Here is a 27,762-nt window from a genome sequence, read left to right as displayed (position 1 = left end):
TTTTCAGATGATCTTTTGTTGACAATATCACGTGATTATATTGCAAACGTTCTTTTTCTGACGGTCACACCCTCATGTAAGATGGATCAGAGACGATTTAGACAAGACTGCCACGGTGCCCAAGACCCTAAGAAAAGCTGTACTGAAGCCCAATAAACTGGACATTCTCTACCCCTCCTCCCTCGAGTCTCTTACTCATAATTTACCCCGCCATCGGGTCAGCCACTGGACCCACTTGCGTGCGTCATTAGCAAGATTTCCCGCCAACAAATCTCCAGAGATAAACATAACAACCTCCATCCAACTCACTAACGAACTCACCATGGCGCCTCACGAAGGACTAGTACACCCCAAGGAATATGACATCAAGGATAGCAATGTGGAGCTGATCGGATCCGATCTGGACCATCGCGTCAAGTACAATTCCGCGGCCACGGAGCCGGCCTGGAACAACGGGCAGATCGGACAGGAGGCCGGGCTGTGGATCTGGCGGATTGAAAACTTCGAGGTCGTGCCCTGGCCCAAGAGCCGGGCGGGCGAGTTCTACAACGGGGACAGTTACATCGTGCTGCACTCCTACAAAGTCGGCGATGACAAACTGGGCCACGATATCTTTTTCTGGCTGGGCAGCAAAACAACCCAGGACGAGGCGGGCACCGCGGCTTACAAGACGGTTGAGCTGGACGAATTCCTGCACGGAGCGGCAACCCAGCATCGTGAAGTCCAGCAACAGCCATCGGAGGATTTCGTGTCGCTGTTCCGTCGCATTACCATCCGGTCCGGCGGTGTGGCTTCAGGTTTCAACCATGTGGAGGAAGAAGAACCTGAGGAGGTGACAACGTTGCTTCGTGTTTTCAAGCATCCAGGCGCCGGCCGGATCGACTCGATCATCGTGTACGAGGTGGAACCAACCTGGCAGAGCCTCGATGACAAAGATGTCTTTGTCTTAGACAAGGGCGACAAGATCTGGGTGTGGCAGGGAAAGACCTGCAGCCCGATGGAAAAGGCCAAGGCCGCTCAGGTTGTGAACGACATGACGCTGGCGAAACATGTCGATGTGGAAGTGCTATCCCAACTGGAATCGCGGTCGAAGATCTTCGTCGACCTGTTGGGCGGCAAGGAGGTGGACCAACTCTCCTTCCAGGCTCCACGTCCCGTCTCATTCTCCAAGCGATCCCAAGATCAGAGCGGCGCCTCGCGTCCATCCAAATTATTCCGGCTCAGTGACGCCTCCGGATCGCCCTCATTCAATCTGGTCAAGGATGGTGGGCCAGTTCGCCGGTCGGACCTGGACGGAAACGATGTATTCCTCTACGACGTTGGTAGCCGACTGTGGGTCTGGCAAGGATCGGGTGCCAGTGAACGCGAAAAGGCCTTGTGGCTGAAAGTCGCCCAGGCTTATGTTCGTCATCTGCAACAAAACCAAGACGATTCCGACGCATACCTGACCCCGATTTCCAAAGTTGTGGAAGGTTACGAAAGCCCGGCATTCCTGAAATGGATTGAGGTTTAGATAGAAGCGGAGATACATCATGTATAGATGCCCTGGCAACGAGCAGACTAAGGATATATTTCCAATTGATTAACCAAGTCGATAATTTCCCACGCAGATATGTGCGGTCGACAGCATTCAGGAGGGCCTCGGTAGCGAATGTGATGATAAGATTATTTTTGATCAAGAATCACATGAACTCTGTCCCTTCAGCGAACTATCTATGAGTAAAGTTCTCAGTGTAGCCATACGTATTGCCGAAGGGACCGCAGATAGTTGAGAAAAATCTAGAAGACCACAGTCACCAGAAAGCGCTAAGTATCTAGATTCTAGCTAGAGTATCCACCTGAACAACACCTGGTATCCATGCAGAAGTCTGGACTCCTATGTACAGACACGTCTGAGTCTAAAAGCGAGTATCTTCGGAAATTCAGTGAAATTCCTAGCAGCGTATTCACGCGATGGCTCGCGGAAGGTATCATCGAAGTTCACTTCCTCAAGAGCATCAAGGATGAGGCCTGCCCGAAAGAACGGGGCAAACAGATCTTGAAAAGACCTGTGGAATGACAACTATCCGTCTATCATTAGTGCATTGAAGTGCGAATCTTGATGCAGGAAGAGTTATACCGGCGGCTTATGCTCACTATCATTAGAAAATAGGAGTTGCCGGGCCGGGGCAACGTTCTGATACTGGCTCAAAAGTATGGACCGATCTATTACGCGTTGGCCAGTCACTGGGTCCTCATGAACTGTGATCTGGCGCCTTGCGCCACTCGTGAAGAATAGAGGATGAAGCACAGTAGCAACGAAACTGTAAAAGGTAAACATGTCAGAACGAAGAGCAGCTTTCCAAGTGCCAGTACGTGAGTCAAATAAAGGTCGGGCGAACCATCCGTCTTGCTTCAAAAGGGACATTAAGGATACTGCTAATGGTTCAAGATCAGGAATATCCATAATACCCATGTTCATCACAACGACGTCAAATCCGTCTTTCTGCAAAGTGTTAGCCCAGGTATCATCGTTTAGTTCGAGCTCTGACGGAAGGCGTTCCAAGTGTTCAAATAACGACGAACCAGAAGGGTACCCCGGCCAATAAAGTGCGCCCACTGATCTTTGTTGGTCACATCTAGAAGTTCGAACGAAATCGTGCGTTCCTTGTCCAGCCTTCCTTCCTCGTACCAGGTCGCTGTTCGCGCCTTTGCATGCTCCAGCATGGCTCTTGCGCCGTCCGTCGCAACCACAGAGAATCCTTCTTGAGCAAGCCATCGCGCAACCAAGCCATTTCCCGTCGCGAGATCCAAGGCACGATTCCGTTGCTGTTCACTGATCATTCTTTCCAGGGCAGGCAATTCGAGGACTGAAAAGTAATCGTTCCCGTCGTCACCCATGGTAGTATCCCAGGATCTAGCATGGTCCTCCCAGGCTGCCAAAGCCTGACCCTCCATGCCTGTTGGTTCCATAGGGTCGTCTTACTTGGAGCAAGAGAGATAGCTTTATTCTCAAATCCCCTCCCCGGCAACACTTAACGGTCCTGGTAATTTAACAATCATCACAGTGTGAGTCAAGGTCTCGTATTCCATTGCTTGGCTTTTCTTGGCCGGCAGCGGTATATCGCATGTATACGACCATCAATCAGACATATCAACATTTCAGAGCCAGCGGTGACGTCCAAGCTATATCCAGTTATGAAGGTATATGCCCGACAAGCGCCCGTTTGGCACTGTGGCGGGAGAGAATAGGGTCCTGTGGAATAAAGGTACGCCTAATTGTGTACCTGTAGAGAAATACGGGGTGCTGATGACAGGGCCAGGCAGTATTTCATGGACTATGTATGGGGATAGATGCACGCTGATCACTATGCAAGCAATACGACTCATGCGCGTGGTAGTACGATGGATAGGTAAGTAAGGGTGTTCGCTAACATCGCTTCTCGGTCTCCTTTTCGACTCTTTTCTTCTCCTCCACCCCGTTCAGGCGTGGCCCACCAACCACGAACATGCCCAACACTGTGTGCTGAGTTGAATCTGAAGGGACATGGGTTGCTCGGGGTCCGCATACACAAAAGACAATGACAACAGAGGGTCATTGTTGCCGACCGGTGCGACGGATCCCCTGGTCAACCCCAGGACGACAGATAAGATAGATCAGAAACATCATCTTGGACTGGTATCGACAGCTCTTCTCCTGTAAGTGTACATATTGATCGCACCCTCTACCCCGTTCTTCCTCAAGTTGTTTTCTACAGCGGTGGCCATCAGTCTCGTACATTTTGGTATGTCTTACCTTTCCACTATCTGATGTGCACGCTAACGTGTGTAGGCGATGCATACATCTTTTGAATGGATGTGAACCAATATGAAGTCGCCATGACCAGTTCCTTCGTCGCAATAGGCCTTTTCCGGCTTCGTAGAAGGTCCTTGGTGACCAGGCATCAGCTCTGTGTGTGGACCGTGGTGCCTGTATCTTCCTGACGAGCCAGTCATAGCTTCTCCCATCGCCCTTCCTGCCCCCAGAGGAAGGGGATACGGATACCAGGTTGCCTTATTAGTTCGCGCCAGTCACGGCTCTGAGTGCTTTGGGGTTGGCGATACTGCATTGGTGGCTTCGAAGAAGGTTGTGATGGAGCCAGAAGTCTTACGTGGGAAACGAATATTGTCGTTCCACCAAGAAACGTACGTGTGTAACTACCTTAGCACTTACTCACCTACGAGAATTTCAAAGTAAACCACATCAGAACGACAGTAGACCTTCCACGCTTGACGGCAAGAATTCAAATTTTCCGACTGACACTGACATTTCCACGCCAAGTGACACCCACGCCTCTTCCTGGGTACCCGTCCTGTGCACAGCTCACGGCTCACGCGTCTCGATCTAAGTAGTCGTTACGGCCCCTTGCAAAGGGGTCCGTCTGCTCCATCTTAGACGGCTACAGCATGCATTCTGCCTGCTTTCTACAGAATGAGGATTTCCCTCTAAAACGAGTAAATCACAGTCCAAGCTCTACCAGAAAGACAAGCGACACAAATTCCCGCTCGTAATCCGATGAGGGTCATAGAAGTCAAGACTCACTATCATTGCTTGACAGAGGTAGAAGACGAGTCTTAAGACTGAGAATCGGTTACCGATCGTGGATTACATGAAGAGGGTACCCTATGCCAGGGAGACTAATTGATTCCAAGAGCTTATCTTTCTAGAGAAGTCGTCGTAGTTGTCATCATGAACATCAGTGTGCTACGTAGATGCTAGAGTATACACCTGAACCTATATATATCTCAATTCATCCTAGAGAGCATTCGGCATCAGACCCCAGATCCACAGAGTGCCATCAATCACCTCCTTTGCGACGCTGATGTCTCTGGTTCAACTGATCATTCAGAATTCTTTCACAGCATTGCTCTGCGAGAACGGACAATCCGGGACTTTGTCGATTGAGGGATTTGCACAGAGGCCCGCAGCCTTGACTAATGACCACCCCTGTATAGAATAAGGAGATAAACCCTTCACTAAACGAATAGTCCATATATCACTGCAGGATTTGAGGTATGCATATGGCATGTAAAAGTACCCACCATCACCCCATCGAGCCCCCCATGAATTGCGAACAATGAAGACTTCTTCATTGTCATCATCGTCATAACCAACCGCTAAGAGGCCATGACGCCCCTTCCACTTTTTTAACTCAGCAGGCGTTGGCATCTCTGCGAGAGGATCAGCTATTTGAAATCATTGCAGTTGACATAAATTACCAACATACTCAGGGTGTAGCCATAGTCACCACCAATCCTTTTCAATCCATCACTTGGTACCAGCAGGAAAAGAAACGGATATCCCCTGTCAAGGCTATCTTTGAGCTTTTTCCTTTCTTTTCCAGGGAATGAAAAGTATTTGACTGTGGCATGCTGATGAGCACGTTTCTGTGCCCGAGCAGCTGGCTTCTTTGCCGCCTTGGCCCCGGGGACAAAGTATTTCGTCTTCGCATTATACTCAGCAATTTTCATATGACCAGTCTTGTTCTGAACAGACGCCGTGACTATTTTTTTGCAAGCGATTTAATACCTTCTCGGAAAGACATCCCGAGATTTTTGAGGACAGCATCGCGGTCATCAGGATGGGTCATTTGGCGACCATAGTACCAAATAAAAAGCCTTGACGGTGAGAAATGTAAGTTTTGCTTCATCGAGATAAACTCATATGCACCAGCGATAGCGTTGGCAACACAACTCGCTGCTTTGAGTTGGTCGTATACCGGTGGGCAAGAAGGCCTGAGGTCCACACGCCGACGCAGAGTCCGGTCTTCCGCTTCGTAGATATGGTCGCGACTATCCGGGAGGTCAGGGCATGCGCTCTGGAAATGATAGAGACCAGAACTAGTTGATGGTTCCTGGTGATTTTTCTGGGAGGTCGATTAGCTTCATTTCTCCAATCCTGAACAAAAGAGTGATCTCTCCCACCACACTAGATTGATCGTGGTCTTCACCCGATATATCAGGTCGGCGCCTTCTGTTAAGCTGGCGTCTTTTATAAGCCTGACGTGTTTTATTAGGCTGGCGTCTTCCATAACCATGGCGTTTTCTGTTTCGTCCACCGTGAAATCTTCGGCTATGCAAAATCAGATCCCAGATCAAGCTGCGTCAAGTCCCCACGACTCACTCAATACGTCGCAATATTCTAGCACTACCATGTCCAACCCGGCGCACAATGTTCTTGTTTGTGTCGTAAACACGATTGGTGAGTTTCTGGACTGCAGACGGTAGTACTTTGTTGATGCCAATAGCATTAGAAACACCATTTTGGGCACGGCGCGCGATTTCAAGTGCCCCGACTCCTAGTTTGGTATTACACTCGGTGGCATCGGCCAGAGCTTTGAAGAACATTGTGATTGGAAAATTGTCACAACAGGTCAATGGTAAGCCGAAAGCCGGGGGTCAATGTAAGTATTACAAGTCTATTGACTGTCCATTTATACTGTTTCACTGGACCTAATGAACCCATCTCGAATTAGCTTTAGGAGCCCAATAGGGGTCGGGGGGTTGACCACGAGAGGGACACTGCTAGCTTCTATAGGCAGGAATTGGTAAGATCTGCTACGAGAATCCAGTCATTTACGACAGCGGAAAAGACCCTGTGCCATGACGCCATGCACAGAGTCAGCTGGAATTCGCAGTGGGGTGAAACATCTGGACCCACGGTGGTGGTCGATCAGGCAGCCCAATCTATCTCTCATCGTATACCCATTTCTATACGTATAGCTTCACCCGCTTCACATCCGGCAAGCTATCCAGCGGGGATTGAGGGCTAGTTATGGCGAGTTCAAAGGAGTAAGAATTGTCAAGCGGCTGGGGACGAGATGCAGAACTACACTTTCGAACAGACGTGTGAGGGACCACAATATGGGCTGTAACTATACGCCGGCGCAAACTCTCTCAGCGGAACCCGTGCAAGCTCAGCAGGTGTTGCATGCGACCCACGCACTAACTGATGCCATAGGGAGGCAGCTCTACTAGGCCCAATAAAACGAAGATGTTTGCGATCTAGTAGCCTATGTGATAGGTCTGAATATGGGCGAGCAACTGGCAGTTCCACGGTACCAGCAGATTTCCGCACTTCGCAGGGCCATGGCTACTCTGCGTCAGCTGGCTACTCTGCGGTAAGGCTGAGCTGAACGCGGCCTGGGCCGCCAAAGTTAGGATCGGCATTGTGCAGCTTAATCTCGCAACAAGGATATGCACAATTTCTCCACTTAGCCAGCTAACACCCTCAGCCAGCCAAGGACGAGAACTTCAGCTACACAGTCAGGCACGAGGAGGGGCCAGCCTCACGATGATCGATTAGATATTGTAGAAGTAAATTCTGCCAGCCAATGCTTTCGCGGCATGGACTGGTGTAGTGTCTCTTTGACACTATCAGCAATTAGAAATGACCCACCATGTACAGTTATGAGATCATCCCAGTAAGAATAGGTCTCTGTCATGATGTGAGTACTACTTTTTCCGAGCCATAGTATTATTTGTTGGACATATACCTAATGGCAAGGTGACCAATCGCTTATCAGAAGGATTCTGTGAGTGGAGAACGATCCTACATACCGAAGGATTGTATCAAGAGCACATGCATACATACTGCTGCCATATCAGTTAATATTTGTATGTCCGTATACACCAACGTAAGATTTGCAAGATCATTTCCAGTTTCTTGCCATGAATCTATGCTACTGGTTATTTGATCAGCAGTTGGCTTATTCATAGTCATTTTTGGACCAAATTCATGGTTATTACTGGCCCAGCAGTAGGTATGGCATTGTCAAACTTACACCAAGGCATTTATCTATCAAATACCGCTCGAGATAGCTAGAAGAGGTAAGAACCAAGGTAAATCACACATGAATAATAAATAGCTGTATGGCACTGATGCACACCAGCTGAGCCTTTACCACTTCTATGAATCACAGAATCACAAAGAACGAAGATTTTAAGAGCTACTTCCATTTAAATATGCATACTGATTCGAATCCACCCCCTATTCGAGCTGGATATAGAAAATACCTGGAGAATTAAAGGCTAGATCTGAACTCCAGAATCGATCATTCTTAAAAATCATTTAATAGGTGATATCTCTAGCGGGATATGAAAGGTGGGCGTATAGCGAGGGCGGATTAGGAAGCTTTTTTTTTTTTTTTTTTAAGTTATCTAGTCTCCAAATGTTGGCTATGTAGCCATTTGGAAAGCGGCAGGCCTCAGACTTTACACAAGCTAGTAAACCCTACCCAATTTGTCGTTAATTAAATTAGAGACCAGAATTGCATCTGCCATCTCGTGGCCGGATGGACTTAACCCGCCATCCACAGAACATTGGTTCACGAATCACAGTGTTGCCACCAACGATCTGCAGGTTATTTACCTTTGCATTGACTAGATTCTCGGCAGCTTCCACTAGGAGCAGACTAATTATGGTTTTGCGTCGTCTCTTTGATCCTGAAACTCAATATCCCTGCTTTTGGACGATTGAGTACATCGAGCGATGACGTCATCCACCACGGGATGCCACGTACCCCTACCTAGGGCTACGAAAGTAAGTATAACCGTATAAGCCCATTCTTCTTCTGCCCATAGCGTAGAGTTACCTTGCGTTTATACTGCGCCATAGCCAATATTGACACATCCAATGTGTATTATGCTCGCCAGGCCTGAGCCTTCGACATTACATACGTATTTACATCATCTTGACTACCCGTCGATGTCCGTACTTGGAGGCCATTGGCCTACTTAAAACTTGGAATTCACAGCCGCCAAGCTACTATGGCATTCGTAGGTAATGACGAATATGTGACACCCCTGGCATATTGTTTTAAAGCCCCCCAAACGTTCCCAGCGTGGATTGGCGGCTATTGTCTGCTGAACACAGCTATCTTGTGCATTGTGATGTACTATTTGGAAGCGAGAATACCCACTCTTTATTATCCGGTGGGAGAAACAGCTATACCTGAGAGAGATCGATCTGGTTAGTTGATTGAAGCGAGTTAAAATGCTCTCGCGACATCCTGGCATAGCCCGGTTACACGCACGTCTAGCTGCTCCTGGTACCACGAGTTCGAGGTGGAATGTTGTTAGACCGCCGGTGGGCTACGCAACAAATACGGCAAAACGATCTATGGCCGGTCAAGCGCATTTGAAGGAGAAACTGCCAAGTACTGAAAAGAGCCATGAGCGATTTCGGGAGTTCTCACTGGCAGGGAAGGTTTTTGCGGTGACGGGTGGAGCACGAGGGCTGGGGTTGTCGATCGCGGAGGCGTTGGTCGAAGCTGGTGGACGAGGCATGATTTCGCGAATGTCATTTCTTAGGATAATACTGACCTTTTATAGTCTACTGCCTGGACAGACTACCTGAACCAGACGAGGAATTCCGCGCTGCTGAAGCACGCGCAAACCCGGACTTCGGGGGCTCACGACACTACCGTCGCATGGACGTGACGGACGACGCAAACACTGAAGCTGTCATCGCCGATATTGGAGCAGAGAACAACCGCCTCGACGGGCTGATTGCAGCCGCAGGTATAAACCACGTTGCTCGCGCCATCGACCACCTACCCAAGAAGGTTGACGATGTCATCCACATCAACTACACGGGCGTCTTTCGCAGTGCCGTTGCAGCCGCGAAAGTCATGCTAGACCGGAAATGCCACGGCTCGATTCTCCTCGTGGCGAGTATGAGCGGCATCGTCGCGAACAAGGGGATGGCGTCTGCTATCTATAATTCGTCGAAGGCCGCAGTGATCCAATTGACGCGAAGTCTGGCCATGGAGTGGTCTGAAGCCAAAGCAGATGGCACAGGCGGGATCCGCGTAAACTGTCTTTGTCCCGGACATATTGAGACGCCGATGGCGAAAATGGTTATGGATAAGAATCCAGATACGCGCGCTCTTTGGGAGTCTGAAAATATGATGAAGAGGTTAGCGAGGCCGGAGGAGTTTAGGGGGATCACTTTGTTGCTCATGAGTGATGCTTCGAGCTTCATGACTGGCAGCACTGTGGTTGTTGACGGTGGCCATACAGCTTGGTAGATTCTGGAACTGGTTTGAATAGACGTATGCCCATAGTGTACATAGTTGGTGGTGTACCGCGGTATACGTACATTCCGAAATTAATGATTGCCAGTTATATTTCAGCTCCTTAGCGCATGTCAGCCGACTTGTAAAAAGGCGAGAGATAGCACCTTTATTCCTCCCGACACAAGTGGCCACCCGAGAATGGCATATATACAACACCCTCGCTGGTAAAGAGTGGTGTCGAACAGAAGGAGGCAGATGCTATAGCCTAGGTTATGGACGACCTGGTTCCACTGGGCCCTACCACCTGCTAAAAAGACAGGCAGGCTCGAACCCTGACCCTACAGCAATGGTTTCTACCCATACCGGCTACCTCATGATGCAGATTAGTAAGAGATCGCAGTCAGGTGAACTATCAACTATCGAGTCATCAGGCGAGAAGCATTCTTGGCTTGTAGATCTTGGGTCTCAGGTGATGAATCAACAGCCACGTGGATGCCCCACCGAACAGGCCGTATAAACTACTACTACTAATTTATGAAGGAACCCAGCCTACCAAGTAACATGGATCACCACATAAATGTATCATGGCGAGCCCTTTTTCTTCTAGCACCGTAGGTCTTGCCTTGATGGAAACCACCCGTATTGATTCAAGATGTATATGTTGACCGGTCTAGAAGCATCAAGACACGCCCACCGACCCCGGGAAACCCACCATAGTGTCCCCACGTGCCAACCCTGACCCAGACCTAGAGGCCCAAAACTACAGTACCTTTGCCTTTCCATATGACCCTTCCTCACCTGAAGGAGTTCCTCCCCCGCGGAAACAAGGTGGGGGAGGTAGCCTCTCCTTGGTAGTGTTCGGGCTCGTCATTATTGGTATTGTGTTGCTTTTCGCACTTTCGTGAATACCATGTCGATTTCCGGGATCCTGGGATTATTGTGGGGCAAACTGGCTGTCTGATAGTAGATGGTGGTGAAACAGCAATGGGGGTCATTTACAATGCCATGGACGGGGAAAGATTGTTGCTTCGTGTGGTTTTACGTTGAGATAGCCATATGCTTCACATATCCAGATTTCAAGATCAAAGATAACATGGCATAGGATCTTTAATCAATTGTATTGAGAGAATCAGGGCAGCTTGCTAAGTCTGTGTATATGGCTTGTAAAAGTTGATCCTCACAGGAGATCCGGCGCCTTTCCAGGTGGATGTATTTCTTGCCCTTATTCTGTTGGCGTCATGGGGTATGCAAGTCGAACCAATCTGGATCGACGCTTTGCGACTGTATTACCGAAGTCGTGTTGGAGCCTCCCAGTTTCCACGTTAGTTTATCACCAACGATGCCGTGGTTTGAGATACAACCTACAGCTCCCATCTTCAAGTTGATCAGGTGGCCTGAAATATACCCACATCTCCCCGAAGTGTCCATGAGCTCGATCGGCCATTTCGCTTCTGGCAGTAAAGGCTTTTGGGTCAATTTGGAGGAAAATATGAAAGAAAAGTGAAATGCGTCCAACAGTAGCATTAGTATAGCCGTACTTACCTTTCCCCCGTTTATTAGCGTCTCGCTGCCCAATGTTGGCTCTGAGGCTATTCCTTAGAACTCTGAGCATGTTTCAGCAGAATGAGCAATACACAAGTCAAGCATTGGCGCTTATATGAGCCTTCCCAACGCCAGATTTGTCTGGATCAAGGTATGTGTAAATCACCCGATCCACCCTGCTGTCCAGAACATGAGATGCAGTAGCAATGAATTTGGTAACAAAAGCAAGGCCAACACATTGGCATAAATCAGACTATCATTAACATGAAGACCACATAGTTATACGGCCTATCGATACTTACACACTCATTCCTTTCTTCCTCGCAATAGCTTGCATTAATAACTCCTCTTGTTCCTCCAGTGACTGGAGGTACTGTATTCTTTTTTTTTTCGCTTTCTGACCGTCAGAATTTCTTTTTCCAAGCTCTCAATATCCATGTTCTCATATTGAGTAGCTGATCCTTTGTCGCCACTGTCTTCAGGGCTCGATAACGGGCGTGTATCTGCCAGAGCCTGATATTGGACATCGTCATCGCCAGAAGGCTGTCCCTGTAAACTCCCCACAGGCCCCGACCCAAGCTCCCTAATATCTTGTACCGAGCTTCCTGCCTGTCCTTTCAGACGACGACGGTAAAACTGCCAATCCGTCCGGTAAACCAATAGGCTGTCCGCTTAACTCATAGACCGGTCCTAGTGGATTCTCAATGGCACGACCTCCCGATTCATATATGGGATTTCCATCAATTTCCGATGGCATGCCGCCCGCTCTACTATGACACCCTGGCGCTGGACCCACAGAAGGCTGGCACTCTGCAACTTCCGACCCACGCGCAAGAGGTTTGTTCCTCATCCTTCGCCGGTGCAGGAACCATAGCAAGGCAACGATCAGAATCACCACTAAAGGGACCGCGACACCAATTCCAACTTTCGCGCCCGTCGAAAGGCCAGAGGACGTGTCCTGTGCTCCGGACATTTCTGACGCTGTCGCTGTTGTTCCTGGTGTGGCCGGTTGTGTTTCGCTGGTCGTTATTGTTGGTGCCTCCGTATATTTGCTGGTGCGATACGTCTCGGTAGCATCACTTGTAGTCGTTATCGTCGTAGGCTGCGGGTCAGGCCCGGTTGAGGTCTGCGTTACGACGACAGTTATCGGCCCCGTCTCAGTTCCGGTCCTCGTGAATATAGATGTTTCTATGATCTGCCTTCTATGGAGACCAGCACGCATTGCCATATCATCCAGGAGAACTGGCTTTGTGTCTATCTGATCGCAGAAGTCGAGAAACTTGCGCCGGTGTCCCTAGATGCCACTCATCAGTGGAACTGCACCGGGATATGATGTATGATTTATGCCGTACTCACATCCTTGGTCCGGATCGCGGTGGCAGGATTTAACACAGGATTCGAGCTCCGGCTCTGTGCCAATTGATGTAAGCTGCATGCAGATACATGTATAATCTGAGTATACGCAGGTGCGGTCCAAGCATTGAGAATAAACGCAGTTTAGCTAAGGAGGGCAATTTTAGCTGTCGCTTGCTGGAAGGAGAAAAGAAATACACAACGGATTGACCTACTGCGCATGGGGGGGTGGCAGACCGGTCCGTCGCGAACTGTCGTGCTTGCTCATAATCTTGGGTGATGGAGTCATCATAGTGTCTCAGCGGAAGATATAAGAGACTTCTTAAGGAATTGACCAGATGCTGGATAAATCTTCTGCCGTGTTGTAGTTGTTCGCTACCGGTGTTGGAGTCATGAAGTGCCGTTACTTCGTTGTAAAGGGCCAGAAAAGGAACCACAGAATAAGGAAATAAAATTGGACGGCAAACTCTCACACCAGGAGAAGAAGGCCATTCATATCTCCGGGATCCTAAGGGGACAGACCCCTGCAAGCGTGATAGTCCGTCGTCGGACCGTCTAGACGTTAGAAAAGCCTACGGCGAAGTGTCGTGAACTGGAACTGAAGCCCCAAGGCACTGTAAATGCTCCAAGGAGTCGGTCGGTCACTACGTGAACTACAGTAGATGACAATACGTGTGGCTACAGCCCTTGCACAACTCTAAGTTGATGTGCGAGGAAGTTGGAAGACCGAATGAATTCTCGAGCTGTATAAATCCCCAGCCCCGCGCATCGGGCAGAGATCGTCGGTCTACGTAGCGCTCCAGATCTCAAAACTCACCTCCCTTTTGCCGAAAACAATAAAAGATGATTTAAAAAACATACAACAGCATTAGTGTAACGGCGGTATACTATATAGGTGCCCCCAGGGCATTCGGGACTGTTGATCCCGAACTATATGACCTTTTGGTCTTGTGGAATATCGGGCCCTGGCGATATCTCTTAAAATTAATTCGGGATCAACAATCCCGAATACCCTGGGGGCACCTATGTATATAGTATACGGCCGTTACAATTATCCCCCCTATAGGGAAAGGCTAGGTTACAACGGTTAGGTTAGGTTATGCCAGTCTAACCTATATCCTTCAGCTTATTACAACAAAAATAGAGGGAAAAGAGAAAGAGTTTATAATACTAATATTACAGAAGAACTCTTATACTACAGTATGCTTTCTTTATTTGAGGAAATATATATAATATATAATTAGTGGCTGGGATTTGTATAATAGCAAGCATGGATAACCCAACAAACAAGAACAGAGTGTCTTATAGAGAGCCTCGCTTAGCTGTTCCTTGTAGGTTATAAACTTCCTGTTCATCCTCAACACTCTAATCTCATGCCTTCACTACACACTACTAGCACTATTGCAGATATCAATGATGACCAACCTCGCAGCCCCACCCAGAGCAATATTGCCTGCGCCGCCTCGTGGTCCTCATAGGTCTCACACCCCCGTTCTCCACAGCGAGAGAAGGTCAAAGAGGCGGAGCTTAGCTTGTACATCATGTCAACGAACGAGAGTGAAGGTATGGATCATTTTATTGTGCCGATTTGCGCTTTCACGCTATTGCTCACGTTGACAAGTGTAATAGTCCGCCTCCCTGTGAAGCATGCGCTGCGTCGAGGTCCGATTGTTCTTTCGATCCTCTAACTGATAAACGGCGAAGATTAGCACAGAAGGTCGCCCAGAGAGATGCAGAAAACTATCGATATATATCTATGTACCTAATCAATCTCCTGCGGTCTGGGAAGGAAGGGGATTTGAACAACCTAATGAGGGAGACGCAAAAAGACTCAACCCTTGATTCCGCTCTTGCATATTTGCAGTTGAAGTTATCTCAATAAAAGAACTGATTCCTCTTTTTGTTTGGGTCTGCAGGCTCTCTGAGTCTGTTAAATATACTATGGGCTTGGGAAAAAATGATGGAGACTATTTGTATTCTCCTCACGGTGAACTTAAATTACGAAGCTAACTAAGCTATGAGTAAATTTATACTTAATATTCTATTGTTGTTGATCTATAGCTAAGGGGTTATTGGTTATGTCCGGAATTGGCCTGTGTTTATACTTATAGGCCAACTAGAATTGCCAGATAGCCCTCTAGTGTACTCTCTTTGTAGTTCTTATAAGTGTAAAGGTTATGTATGATGAGAGAAATTACTGTTAGAAGGACTGTCTAAATGCAGTGACAGTATACTGATCGACACCTGTGGTTAATATAAGGAAACCCTTGAGTGGGTTAGCTACCGCTGCATCCCTGCATATCCAGCAAACTCTTTAAGCGGCGGCAGCTTTTCCCAACAGATGGAAATAAGTTTAGAAATGGTTCTGTTTGCTACAATGAATAGATTCATGGGAGGTGTTAGTTACTACAGGGATGGTATGGAACGAGTTGCATAATGTTGCACGATCGTACAGTAGCAGCGTCAGCCGCCTTCGCGTGAACGAGACTAGTGACGGAGGTCCTTCCAGTAATTGTCACTTCCAATTAGACGTGTGTACTTCTGTGTATCCTCTGAAGATCTCAACCCACTGACATATTGAACCCTGTGTCCCCATGGAGGCCTATTGGAGTCGCCGATTTGGGTTCTTTCTGGAACATCCTCCTATTCGGCCCAAGGCATCACGGCCAAGGTAAGTATATAAGGATCTGGCCGATTACTTGATTCGCTGGTCTTTTACATATTATTTCACTTTCAACATTCCTAATCCATGGCGGCCCATCCACTATGAGGGCATTCCAGCTTGCGGCCCTCAGTGGCCTCCGCGGATTGATTACGGGTTCTTCCGGTCGCTAGGCATGAAATTCCAGCATCGATCGATGAATAAGGAGCCATGGATGCTCCGTAGCCCGTCAAGGTTTACTATTTAGAACCAGTAAGCCCGGTTGGATCCGACACAGACACGGCCTAGAAAAGCGGATAGGCTCCGCCAGCCACAAAACCTTGCGAGCTCCTCGTGGGGGAAACTGCTTTTTAACACCCCTCTAGCGCACTGGCCGGTATGCAGACCCGTAGATAAAACTTCCTACTGAGGCATCACTTCCAAAGCTTCAGTCGAGCATACTTGCTGCATATCGATGGCAATGAAGGACCCTCGGTGAATATTCGAAAATGTCACATCTTAATTGCAAAGTAAATTAGATTAGACAGTCGCTACATCGACGTCTCTTGACCATCACATTTAGCATGCCGAGACTCCAATCTGGCCCAAACCTCAATAGTTTACTTGAGAGACTCCGATCAGCACTCCTGTTCCCTTACAGGAGGTCTCGCTCAGTAGGGTAGACATTAGAATTTCTGTATGAAAAAAGGGAAAGATCGGCTGTTGATCGACCGATCCTGGCAAGCCTACATCGATAGATCAGCTTGATAGGGGGAAAGTCTCCACTTTCTAATCAGTAGTAAGTAAGTGATAGTTTCTCTCGATTAAGTATAATAGTTATATAGTTAGAGTTGACAGATAACAATTAATAGCGAGTAAGTGATGGCTTCTCTCGATCAAGTACAACAACTACGTGGCCAGGGCTGACAGATTGCGATCAACAGAACGTAAGTGGCACAATAGCAAATCCTGAATACCTAGAGCTAACAATCCACTGGTAATGCGATTGGTTCTTCGGCTCTTTCGTGCTTATTGAAGACACCGGAAACGGGAATCTGATTTTGGTATGTCCCGATCTGTTCCCATCAATGACGGAGCAATTTTCGTTCAGCCTTGATGTAGGTTTTTTCCTAAAGTTGTTAGGTTTCCCTACATTCTTTTGCAAATGCAGAGGCCATTTCACTATTGAAATCTCCGAACTTCACGGATCCGCCAAATAGTAGTTCCTGCGATGTTCTCAGCGTAGAAAATTGTAGCTAAGCTAATAGAAGTAATAATCGTGCTGTATCTGTCCCTACTAAGGTTAGTCCTCTGCGGTGTAAACACGGCCTTCTGTACTATGGCTTGGAGAAGTAGGCGGGTCTTGCTTCATTATTGGGGGAAGAATCTAACTATGTGATTCCACAGAACAGTAAATAAGAGTGCGGAAACCTGAACTCGAAAACCATTACAGTATAACAAGTGTCGGCGGTTGCTCAGTTCTCCTTCAGTCAGATAATGAGAAATTAAATAGGCTAAGACAGATGAGGAAAAGGGAGAAGAAGCAGCGGAGACAGGAAGGAGGTCGGAACATACGAAACAAAACAAAACAAAAACTATACTTATGTACACAGTACATGCCAACGCCTTGAACGTTGGCAAAGGAACCACCCATACATTTTGAACTGTCAAGCACTTCGATCCATTTCTGGAACCGACCGACTCTGACGTCGCTAAGCATTAAGAAATGTACCTTGCCTATCACCTTGGCCTCAGTGGACTCCCTGGAAGCACCAAGCTTTCTGTAGTAAAGCTACAGTACTGTACTGCGAGATGCAGAAGGGAGAAGTTGACACTTTGCCAGTTGAGGTGTTGGTTTGCGCTGTTGTATGTTTGTCTTTTCTTTTTTTGATATCCTGGTTGATACGCTATTCTGAATAACCCTCTGTCCACCCACCTTCACATCAAAATGCATGGATATTGTGGTTGTCTTGGTGGTATGTCGGAAGTTCGACCTACCATAAGACAACGGACCATCTAGGGTCTCATCCTAGACCTTCACATCACCCATCTCTCTTGCACTCCTAGTAAACACGAGCAATAATGAATGGGATAGTAACTATTGGCCTTAGAATAGTCCGTACGTAACGTATCTAACAGAATGGATCTCGCAATCAAAGTTGGCAGATGGAAACCCGCCTCCAGAAAGAGCCATCCAAACGTAGCTGCACTATAATGAACAAGTACCACAGGTGTTATTCTTTGCCTCCCCTGTATAGTAGCACCGAGCCTATTTGTGTTATGGATTTCCCGAAACTCCCTCCAGGATGTCGACACAATGATGCACAGTCATTATACGTGATCATTGAATCCGTGACGCAAATATATGGAAACTTAAGGTCAATAGGGAGAACTTATATCAAGTGTAAGCAATCAGAGCTATCCATCGATTGTCCTTAGATGGGTGGCTACCTGTGGATAGTCTATTACTTCACCGGGTTTGCCTGTCCGAGCAGTTTCCCAAGCGTCGCGCCTATCACTTTGTCATTGCCGGACACCCCAAGGTCTTTCAGTGCGTCACGAAATTTGTCCCCCTTGGCGATTTCTTCTTTTCTCGCCTTTTCATTCGCCGCTTTTTCCTCCTCCGTAAGCGGCCGTACCTCTTGCCCCTGCGCAATTCGCAAAAACTATTCATTCCCCCCCGTTAGCCCTAGCCATATAGCCATCCTCATTAAGTAGTAAGACCTACATCCTTTGCTAGTTCTTCCCACTTTCCACGCCTAGCCAAGACTTCCGATCCATCCGTATTCGCTGGAAGTGCCACCGCTGCGGCCATCAGATAAGCAGAGAGGAAGTAAATGACTCGCATTGTCACTTGATACTGGCTTAAGGAATTGCGTGTTGGAAAATAGATAATACTTGCTTCGCTTCGCTCCGCTGTGCGATAAGTTAATGTCTACCAAAATGTAGCGAAGGGTTATGCCTACTTATATATAATGTTCACTTACTTTTTGATAGATAGCTAAATGTAGATCATCTTCTAGAGATAGTAACTCGGAGGGTTTCCGGAGACGACCAGAATAGGTCAGGGTGGAGCTAGCCCGACGCATTAACAGGTGGCGCATGTGCATCGAGCTGAAATTCATAGGGGGTTTGATACGAGTCTCTAAACTATTGGCATTCGAATCTTGGACGTCCCTCTTTTCTTTCTTCTTTCCCCCGCTCCTTTTTTTTTTTTTTTTTTTTTTTTTTTTTTGGGCTTTCGTGCCAATCATCATACGTTTACACCCTGGCTTCATCCCGTGCACCCTCACCGGTCGATCATGACAGCAGCATTCAGGGCTGAGAGGCGCGTGGAGTCGATCTTCATCTTAATATGGGACCTGGCAACTTGCTTGAGCATATGGAGTATTTCGATGCTTGCTTATAGACATCGGCAAAACCTATTTTTTGGACCCACCAGGACCCATCCAAACCCATTTGATTACGGAGCATGTATCAGTGGTCGGAACCCGCCACTGATATACATAAATAGTCTGAATGAGGATGGTCTTGGCATTTGTGTACAGAGTGATACCAAAAATGGGGTATAAATCGTAGATTTGGGTCCACACCATGGACTTCTGCCGAAGTCTAGCATTCAGACTAGTACCGGGTCTCGATTTGACTTACCCAACAGGAGGAACGATCGGGTCGCCATCAGAACTTCCTCCGTCCATCACGGCTCTGAATGCACCTTCTTATACCTGGGGCGATCCTCCGGGAGAAAGCACCAATGGCAGCACAGACGGAGCCCAATCATTTCGGATTTCGCACATCGTTTGAACCGCCCTCTACCAACAAAAAAAAAAAAAAAAAAAAAAAGAGGATGGAACAATGTAGGGGAAACAGTACTTGAATTACTGTAGCTATCATCTTTGGGCCAGTGAAGAGGATCTAGTAGACCAATTGGACTACTATAAAATTGGATATTGGGGACTGGAGCGGTATTTCTAGGGAATAGATGCAGCACCAGCATAGCTTCCGGCGAAATGTTCGTTACTCCAGAGATTCTCTGTTGGCTGTGGTCTAGCCGTTGCACCCTTGGGATATCACTGCGAGACATCCAGCTATGGATGGCTAGGTATCTTCTTAATTGCAATTGGCAGCTCAGATCCTGCTTGACTTATGAGAAAGGTCCAATGAAATGACTATTCCGTGATCGGGCACTATTCCACTCGTGACAAGGATTCGAGATTGTTCATTCTCCAGACTCCTGCACTCGAATCTTCGTTCAAGTTAGACCGACCGACGAATATTGCCATCAACTCGTATACCCCCGCTGAATGGGCCCCACATGGCATCTCTTGAGAAGAGGAAGTCAATTAGATTCGTCTCCCTATTATCTAATAAAATCAATAGGTCTTAATGAGGGGCATTCTTCGAGTCATGTTTGCCGATTTCAAAAAACTGCGTGGCACGGAATCACGAGGTGAAGCTGGCACTTTTGGTGCGGACTACAAACTGAGGATGATCATCTTGATCTGCAGAACCCAGGACCCAGATTTAAATGTGGCCCACAAATTTCAGCCAGGGATAGATCTATTGGGCTTCGTGCCCCAGAGCAATACTGAAGAGTTCGTAAGCGAAACTCAGAAGGCTAAGTCTACTCCATAATAATATTGTTACTTTCAATAAATCGCCGATCTCAATGAATTGGTATGTATTTGTTACAGAATCCTATTTTATTCAGAGTATATATCTATAGCTATTCAGGATTAACATGATCTACTATTCTATATTCTGCTGAGCTGAACTGAGTTGAATTCTAATTCAATAATTCTTTATTTTTTTTTCGCTTTTTTCTAAATTATTAGCTCTGTATAGCAGTATTGATTGTAATTTATATATCTCCTACTCAAGAGTCTAATTCTTGATCTTAAGCGAACTGCTCTACAGGGTTTAATACAATTGTTCCCCACTCGACTAAAGTATATATAAGCGGGCCGATGGCCTCGAGATCGACAGATCTATAGAACTGTAACCCCAATAGGCTACGGTAGTTATAGTTATGTCTATCATGATTATTAATTTGAGTACTTACCCCCTATCTAGCAGATCATAGGATGAGGACGGCTTGCACCCAAAGGATGATTCTTTATGTGAAATATTTTAGTACAATTCTAGAAAAAACATGTTATAGAATTCTAATTATATTCAATCTCTTTAGTACTGTAATACTGAAGTCTATTGCTCTACGGCGCTCTGTAGGCATCCCGCCGATTAGATCATGGTACGCCAAAAGAGCGTTTCCGGGTTGGGGATTTCGGGTAACCGGAGCCATTCTTCTTTGGAAATTTTTAACCTGGTTGGAAATGTTACAAGAGGCTGTTCTATATCTCGCTTCTCAACATGAACTCGAGTGCCAATATCTAAATTTTGAAAGGAAAAGTATGCCGGACCGACTTTCTGCTCAATGATGGTCCTTTAAATCAAAGTATAACGGAGGTCAACAGTTTGATCATCTCGGTAACATCCTCCAACTCGCCAATATACATGACGTGCCTGTCAGGGCGAATGAGGACAATACATCCCTTGTCTTTACTTATCCCATATCCGCTGTATGCTTCGCTCAAGGTCCATGACCTCGATTGATTATTATCCACGAAGACCTGACCAAAGGGATCGCCATTCTTAAAGAGGGACGGGGGCAAGTCAGCCATCTCGACATCATCCCTGCTCGCGCTATGGACGACCAGAATCTCGAATACATCCTGGGGTGAGATTTCACGATCACCCAGACGTCGGGCAAATGCCTCAGGGAGCTCTAGCACCTGACCGACGTGTTCCAGACGGCGTAGCTGCTCCGGTTGCGATATCATGCCCGCAAAGATGACAATCCGGTACCGACCGTCACTAGGGAATGATTTTCCAAAGTCAACTGATTCTCCATTCGCATGTCTTTCCACCGTCTGCGAGGATAGACGCCTGCCTATAGGCATGCCGGGCGCCAAATGTTGCTTAGAAACAACCCAGCCCCCGTTTTTAGCCACAAGCAAGCCAGCCTCGTACTCGATTGCCGTAGTGCTTGAAAATGGAAGATTGTCCCGAAGCTGCTGATATGTTCCGCGAGCTGAAAAGTTCGCACCGATGGGCGACTCGTCCGACAAGGCTCTATCAAAAGCGATGAGTTGATTCGTCGTTAATCCCCGCTCTTCGTCATACGTCCTCAGAATAGTAAGGGGAGAGATTCCCTTCACAACGTGCGCAAGTTTCCACCCCAGGTTGTATGCTGAACGAAGTTAGAGCAGATCCGCAACGCATAAGAGTAGATTTACCGTCTTGTATACTGAAGTTCATGCCGATCCCTGCTCTGGGAGAATGGACATGCAATGCGTCTCCAACGAGAAACACACGCGAGTGCTTGGAAGATGAGCTTGAGACACGACGCCTGGTCCCAAATACTCCACACCAATCAATCTGAGTCACTTCAATCTCATACGGCGCAAGTATTTCTCTCAGTGATCTGAGGATGGCTTCCGGAGTCGCTTCGGACCTGCTAGGAACTGGGGCTGCAATGCGTAGCAACCCATCCTCCCGTGGCACAAAACCCGCCCCACGCCCGTCCTTCACAATCATCGATTGGATCCGGATATCAGCTGTCCCCTACGTAAGCGTGGTCCACGGATGCTCGTTGGTGGGAGAGATGTCGCTTACGAAAGTTCGACGTCGCAATGCAATCTAAAATCCCCCCAACATCCTCTTCGCGGTCATCTCCGCAAAAGTCGAATCCCAACGCGCTGCGCGTCCAGCTTCGGCTTCCATCGGCCCCGATGACGAACCTGGCATGAATCACTTCTGTCCTTCCTTCTTTACCTGTAACCCCGCGCTTCAAATATGGCTCGTCTGCCGAGTTATAGTTGAAGTCCCCCGGCTGTGGTATAGTATCCGAAGTGGAAGCTGCGGCCAATTCTTTGTCCGTAAGATGACGTACCGTCAACTTGATAGCGTGCGCCTTTGGGTCATGTATGCCCTCCTCGTCAATATTGATAGCTGTGGCCAGCACGCCCCGTTCGACTTCGAGTCCACCGAGAGCTTTCATGCCGTCCAACAAAGCGCGTTCCGTGTTACCTACGTATCGTTAGACGGCGTCCTATGAAGAATTCAAGAGATCGGACCTTGGCTAGTGTGGACGAGATGATATTGACCGAGGTCTGGGGACCATTTCGGAAACCGAGCCACACGCTTCAACGGTACATCCTTGGTACCGGCCTACACTGACAGCGTTAGATGACGTCTAGGCCACGCGAAATGCACCAACCCAAACTGTCATTTCCACCGACGGAGCGGCCTTTTTGTAGAGATCGTCTACAATTCCAAACGAATCCAGGATTTCCAGTGTTCCCGTCTGCATTCCATCGGCATGGCCTCTGAACACTTTTGTGGCGCGGGCATCAATGATGCGAGTCTTCACACCGCACCGCGCCATCCACAAGGCTGCCATGAGTCTGTGGTGAAAGGTATCAGCAACGAATCCCATACATCCATGCCTCTTGGCTTGAAAGGGTATTTCTTACCCTGATGGCCCTGCTCCGATAATGACCACATCGGTGGTGGACTGTAAAGATCCCGTCATGATATTACTACAAAGGGTCGGTAGGGAAAAAGAAATCCTAAGTGTCAAAAGAAGATCAACGTGGTAGACCGAGCGTATAATTGTGAGATGCGAGATGCGTCTCTGGGAATGGCATGGTAGTTGCACGATTATATAGTCGTATTCCTCAACAAACACTCGGATCTTCGGCAAGCATATATCTCCGTCCGGTGATTGAGGGATTAAGCATATTCGAGTGTTGCAGTTCCTTCAGTGTCTCTTTGGATGCTTGTTTCAATCCAAAACCGACTGGAGCGGAGGTCCGGCCATCGTTCGTTGCCCGAAGATAGTAAATACGTGCTAGTTATATAGTTCCCGGCACGGGGTGGGTTAAAAATGCGCTTAGTCAGCGCAATTCTCATCCCGCGGCGAAAGTCTACTTGGGGAAGACTCCACCGCACGGTCTGTAACGACGAGGTCCGTCTAGGGCTTTCGTATCAGCGTTCGGGAATCGGACAACACACTTCCGGGGCAGACGGTGTGCCTTGGTATGTACAAAACAGCAAGATACAGATGCCGTGACTTCTCGGTGCGTCGGCCTCTGTCTCTATTCACGCTTCTCGTCTTGTCTCTTTCAACCTGCTGTCACCTTTGTTTCAACCGATTACCTAGACCCCCGACCGTGGGAATCAATGGGAGGTAAACAGCGGAATTCCCGCAGGCGACAGCAAGGCGCCAAGGCTTGCGATGCCTGCGCTCGAAGAAAGGTAGTCCAAAATATGTCCTCGGCTCCGAGAATTTCATTTGTCTAATGTTGAAACAAATCAAACATTAGATCAAATGTGATAAGGTATCTCCGAAATGCGACTGGTGTACACACCAGGGCACCCCTTGCACGTTCACTAGGAAGTCACGGACGCGGCGAAACGCCCATATCACCAGTAGCCAGGTTTGTATATCTGTATTTGAAACCGCAAGAGGATTGACCTGATTGGTGCCGTACAGCAACAGGCTGCTCAACTGGAAGCGCGGATCTCGTTGGTGGAAAGTATCCTCTGCGATACATTGACGAATGATCTCTCAACGGGGTATGGTGCGAGTCAGGGCCAATTAATGATCGGCGTGGAGCTGCAGTGTTCCCCGTCTGGCCTTCTTGCATCGCCCGGCAAGGGGAGGTTGCCTGGCCTCCAGCACGGATGGCTGGACTCGAAGTCCGCTTCGATCATCCCGGACGCGCAGCAATTTGTACGGTCAGTCCTGGGTCATTCGGCGAATCTGGAGGCTCTCTTCCGACCCTGTACGCCATGGAAATACTATACTCCTGAGTACGGGAGCCTGGAGACACCGAAACCAACGTTTCTGGAACTCCCAGACGTGTGCATTATCAATGACTATGTGGCAGCATACCACAGCTCATCGGTACACTTTATTCTTCCCGTAATCGACCGAGATCTATTCCAGAGCACTGTCAGCCTTGCCTTTTCAACCTCATTCACCTCAGGGGCCTGGAGTGCCAGAGCATGTGTTTGGGCCTTTCTCTGTTTGTCGTCGATATGGAATTTTCCCGTGGCGCATCGGCCGCTGGCCGATGCCACAGTCCTCGCGAGGAAAGTTGAAAGCTACGTACCTCGTATACTTCACGAAGAAACTCTTGACGGGCTTCAAGCTCTTATAATGCTGGTATGTGCTCAATGCTACCAAGTCCTTGTGGAGAATTAGTCCACTGAACTACTTCCCGAATTAGATGGCCTTTCACAGTTTCTCCGGGAACCTTCAGACCGGACTCTATATTGATTCTCTAATAAGCCGACTGCTCTATAAATTTGGTGTACATGTGCATCGTCCGCAAGGGTCGGCTTTGGGGCCATTTCCCCACGCGAAGGTTTCGTCCCAGGTTGATTGTCACCTCCGGAGTTTGTTCTGGACGGCATATGTAATTGACAAAGAATTATCCATTCGAATGGGTCAACCAGCCGCCATCCAGGACGAAGCTTGTGATCTCACAATTCCCCCGGGATATGGTGACCTGCTCAGCAGTCTCCCACTGTTTCGAGGGCAGGGTCAGACGGAGCCAGCTGGATACTTATATCTGACTGACCTACGATTGATACAAATCAAAGCTCGCATATATGATGCAATCTACAGTCAGCCAGCCATAAGCAAGGCTGATGCTGACCTCTTCAAGGTTATACGGGATTTGGACGAAGAGCTTGAGATGTGGAGGCTTTCACTACCTGCACAATACCGACCCTCGCTTTCATCGGCCAATCAGCAAGTGACGAATATAACCCCTCCCTTCATTGTTCATGCCATCAACCTACAGATGGACTATTATCATTGCGTAACCATGATCCATCGAGCATGCGCTCGATCCAAGGTATGGCAGAGTAGTAGTCCCACTGTGCCCCAAGGCATTCTCACTTCCTTCAAACTTGCGGTGGAATCGAGCAGAACATGCCTCAATCTTCTAAAGGCTTTATTGCCGAGATTGCCAGAGGGAACATTCTGGTAGGCCAATCTAGCTTTGGAGCTCAGGAAACAATGCTTACCATTGTTTCAGGTGTTTTGTTTTCCATCCATTGTCCGCTTGTCTAACGATATTTGGGAACATCCTCCTTTTTCCCGTAAACTCGGATACCGCTCAGGATTTTGCCCAGCTCGAGTCTGCAGCGTCCTTAATCAGGGCACTCCCTATGAGCCCCAAGCAAACATACAAGCATGGACTGGTGGAATTTATCACAAAACTCAGTGAACGTGCAAGACAGGCGAGTCGCGAATCAGGTCTCTCTTTTGTTACGACTCATGGCCGAGTATCGGGCTTTTCACCTTAGCAGTAGATCTCAACAATACAGGCGCAATATTCCAAATCTCATGGATCTTGGGTATTTCATTCTACTCATGTCGGAACAATGGCCAACTCCCATCCACTGTTGGTAGTTCGATACAAAGCAAAGACATTCCAAGCAACTACGAGATCTTCATCGCGTCAGGATGGGGCCTATAGAGATTCAACACCCTTTCTGGGCCTGGTCCTGGACGTCGTAGACTCCGATAACTGTACAATCGATTCAGAAGGGAGATCCGTTAGACGGTACATGACTAGTACGGCTAAGTCCGCTTGTGGACACTGGGTTTGGTGTCGATGATAGGCAGAGCAGTGAATGGAGAATACTTCTCGGGATTTGTCGTCTTGGGGGTTACTTGAGTTTAATGCATTTACTGCTGCTTAAGGGCGGACTACTCATCATATATATCAAGAAGGGTTAGCGAAGCCATGCGCTGCCCCGTTGAGTATGGGCTTACATAGAGCGTAGACTATGGGAGGCATTGCACAAAGCGTAGAAATAAATACAGTGAGACTTTATTCACCCTCTAGGGATTTCGTGTGCTGATGCCGTCACATTCGCCTAGGTCTTGCTTCATGTACACAGGAGTCATTTGCTCGCTCGGGTCTCGATTACCAGAGTAATCAAGTGAAAGAAACTTCGCACGCCAGCCTACGCCGAGTGCCACCTCCGACAACGGCTCTATGAGAAACCCAATGTGATTAAGGAGCTCAGACTTCAGTTGCAGTGGCTCCCCATCACAGACTTCGCGCGTCACCCCATGTGGCCAGCCAGGGGGTGTTTACCTGTTTCCGTAACAAGTGCCTCGTGAGTGAGCCAGGCATCGTATGAGGGGCGTAAAATAGAGGGCATTAATACTAGTGAAATCTCCTAGGCTATGTTGCATACCGTATGAGAATGCTTTCCCCTGCCTATGACACGCTGTGATGCTTCAAATCAAGACAATATCTATGTTTAGATCCGAGCACTCTTTGCCACAATCTTCTTCCTCTTTTTTCTATAATGTTAGAGTCAACAGCATTATTTCACTTGTGTCTCCAATAGGCAGTTATATCCATGGAGATGTGTAGCTTTTCCTATTACATTGGCTAAAATGAAATATCCTACAGCGACAAGATATGTATATATATATATACTCTACCTCATCAAATTATTCAGATCGCCCGATTTCCGTCATCCCTACGCCTGATCCTCCGCTCGAGGAGTTAAGAGAACGTCACTTATATTGCCATAGTTTTAGTATTATCGTAGGGAAATACGTTAATATATTAATATATTTACTAGTTAGTATACTGGTATATCTACTGGCTGGCATACAGAGGCCTGACTTCCTAGAATATCACCACACACTCCAATACTTCAGGATAGGACCCCTGCATCCTTGGATAAAGGTCTATATTAAGAATTAGAGAACTGCAGCTATTCAATCTATTCTAGAGTCTTTAGATACGAATCTCATAATGTAAATCTTAAAACACACTATTTTAGAATATATTTTTCAAAGCCTATCTACTATTAGAATATCTTTTCAATATATATTCTACTACTGAATTCTATATCCGTATATAGTATGATTAATGTATCCAGTAGGCTGTACCTTTCTACCTACTAATCTATATAGACTAGTAGATCAATCTTATAAATAGTAGTATAGAGCCTAACAAAGAGGGAGCAGTCTACCAAATTAATACCATGTTTAGACCTCTTTGATTCTCAATATACATGTATATATATTTATAATATAAATCTCAATAAGAGATGCTTAGTATATATACTGAACAACTGTTAGCA

At 47.5% G+C, this 27,762-nt stretch overlaps 8 protein-coding genes across 8 annotated transcripts; 3 read left to right on the top strand and 5 right to left on the bottom strand.

Moving 5' to 3' along the window:
• The first annotated feature begins 239 nt into the window (after nucleotides 1–239).
• On the top strand, nucleotides 240–1,694 carry BDV38DRAFT_199053 (gelsolin family protein). The gene has a single exon (XM_032052414.1). The coding sequence runs from the start codon at nucleotides 323–325 to the stop codon at nucleotides 1,511–1,513; it is 1,191 nt and encodes a 396-aa protein (XP_031908919.1). The 5' UTR covers nucleotides 240–322; the 3' UTR covers nucleotides 1,514–1,694.
• BDV38DRAFT_199052 (class I SAM-dependent methyltransferase) lies at nucleotides 1,695–3,078 on the bottom strand. The gene is made up of 4 exons (XM_032052413.1): nucleotides 2,566–3,078; nucleotides 2,382–2,485; nucleotides 2,120–2,303; nucleotides 1,695–2,062 (listed from the first exon to the last, which is right to left on the bottom strand). The coding sequence occupies exons 1-4, from the start codon at nucleotides 2,950–2,952 to the stop codon at nucleotides 1,877–1,879; spliced, it is 861 nt and encodes a 286-aa protein (XP_031908918.1). The 5' UTR covers nucleotides 2,953–3,078; the 3' UTR covers nucleotides 1,695–1,876.
• Nucleotides 3,079–4,864: 1,786 nt separating this feature from the next.
• On the bottom strand, nucleotides 4,865–6,366 carry BDV38DRAFT_287329 (uncharacterized protein; the record flags this gene model as incomplete). The annotated part of the gene is made up of 5 exons (XM_032060837.1): nucleotides 4,865–5,190; nucleotides 5,247–5,522; nucleotides 5,549–5,885; nucleotides 5,949–6,091; nucleotides 6,150–6,366. 5 exons carry the CDS (start codon nucleotides 6,364–6,366, stop codon nucleotides 4,865–4,867), a joined length of 1,299 nt encoding a protein of 432 aa, XP_031908917.1.
• A 2,647-nt stretch (nucleotides 6,367–9,013) lies between these two features.
• Nucleotides 9,014–10,049, top strand: BDV38DRAFT_274768 (uncharacterized protein; the record flags this gene model as incomplete). The annotated part of the gene is made up of 2 exons (XM_032057900.1): nucleotides 9,014–9,302; nucleotides 9,352–10,049. The coding sequence occupies 2 exons, from the start codon at nucleotides 9,014–9,016 to the stop codon at nucleotides 10,047–10,049; spliced, it is 987 nt and encodes a 328-aa protein (XP_031908916.1).
• Nucleotides 10,050–12,162: 2,113 nt separating this feature from the next.
• On the bottom strand, nucleotides 12,163–13,221 carry BDV38DRAFT_287327 (uncharacterized protein; the record flags this gene model as incomplete). Its single annotated transcript, XM_032060836.1, has 3 exons — nucleotides 12,163–12,873; nucleotides 12,936–13,008; nucleotides 13,148–13,221. 3 exons carry the CDS (start codon nucleotides 13,219–13,221, stop codon nucleotides 12,163–12,165), a joined length of 858 nt encoding a protein of 285 aa, XP_031908915.1.
• Nucleotides 13,222–18,038: 4,817 nt separating this feature from the next.
• BDV38DRAFT_287326 (uncharacterized protein) lies at nucleotides 18,039–18,421 on the bottom strand (the record flags this gene model as incomplete). Its single annotated transcript, XM_032060835.1, has 2 exons — nucleotides 18,039–18,239; nucleotides 18,302–18,421. 2 exons carry the CDS (start codon nucleotides 18,419–18,421, stop codon nucleotides 18,039–18,041), a joined length of 321 nt encoding a protein of 106 aa, XP_031908914.1.
• Nucleotides 18,422–21,023: 2,602 nt separating this feature from the next.
• BDV38DRAFT_274767 (FAD binding domain-containing protein) lies at nucleotides 21,024–23,167 on the bottom strand (the record flags this gene model as incomplete). The annotated part of the gene is made up of 7 exons (XM_032057899.1): nucleotides 21,024–21,823; nucleotides 21,870–22,190; nucleotides 22,249–22,432; nucleotides 22,526–22,662; nucleotides 22,740–22,803; nucleotides 22,853–23,039; nucleotides 23,109–23,167. The coding sequence occupies 7 exons, from the start codon at nucleotides 23,165–23,167 to the stop codon at nucleotides 21,024–21,026; spliced, it is 1,752 nt and encodes a 583-aa protein (XP_031908913.1).
• Nucleotides 23,168–23,521: 354 nt separating this feature from the next.
• On the top strand, nucleotides 23,522–25,956 carry BDV38DRAFT_287324 (fungal specific transcription factor domain-containing protein; the record flags this gene model as incomplete). The annotated part of the gene is made up of 5 exons (XM_032060834.1): nucleotides 23,522–23,673; nucleotides 24,032–24,074; nucleotides 24,131–24,805; nucleotides 24,870–25,633; nucleotides 25,686–25,956. The coding sequence occupies 5 exons, from the start codon at nucleotides 23,522–23,524 to the stop codon at nucleotides 25,954–25,956; spliced, it is 1,905 nt and encodes a 634-aa protein (XP_031908912.1).
• Between the last annotated feature and the right edge of the window lie 1,806 nt (nucleotides 25,957–27,762).

This window comes from Aspergillus pseudotamarii, assembly GCF_009193445.1.
Source record: "Aspergillus pseudotamarii strain CBS 117625 unplaced genomic scaffold BDV38scaffold_75, whole genome shotgun sequence".
NCBI lineage: Eukaryota > Fungi > Ascomycota > Eurotiomycetes > Eurotiales > Aspergillaceae > Aspergillus > Aspergillus pseudotamarii.
This window is presented reverse-complemented; position numbering and strand designations above follow the sequence as displayed.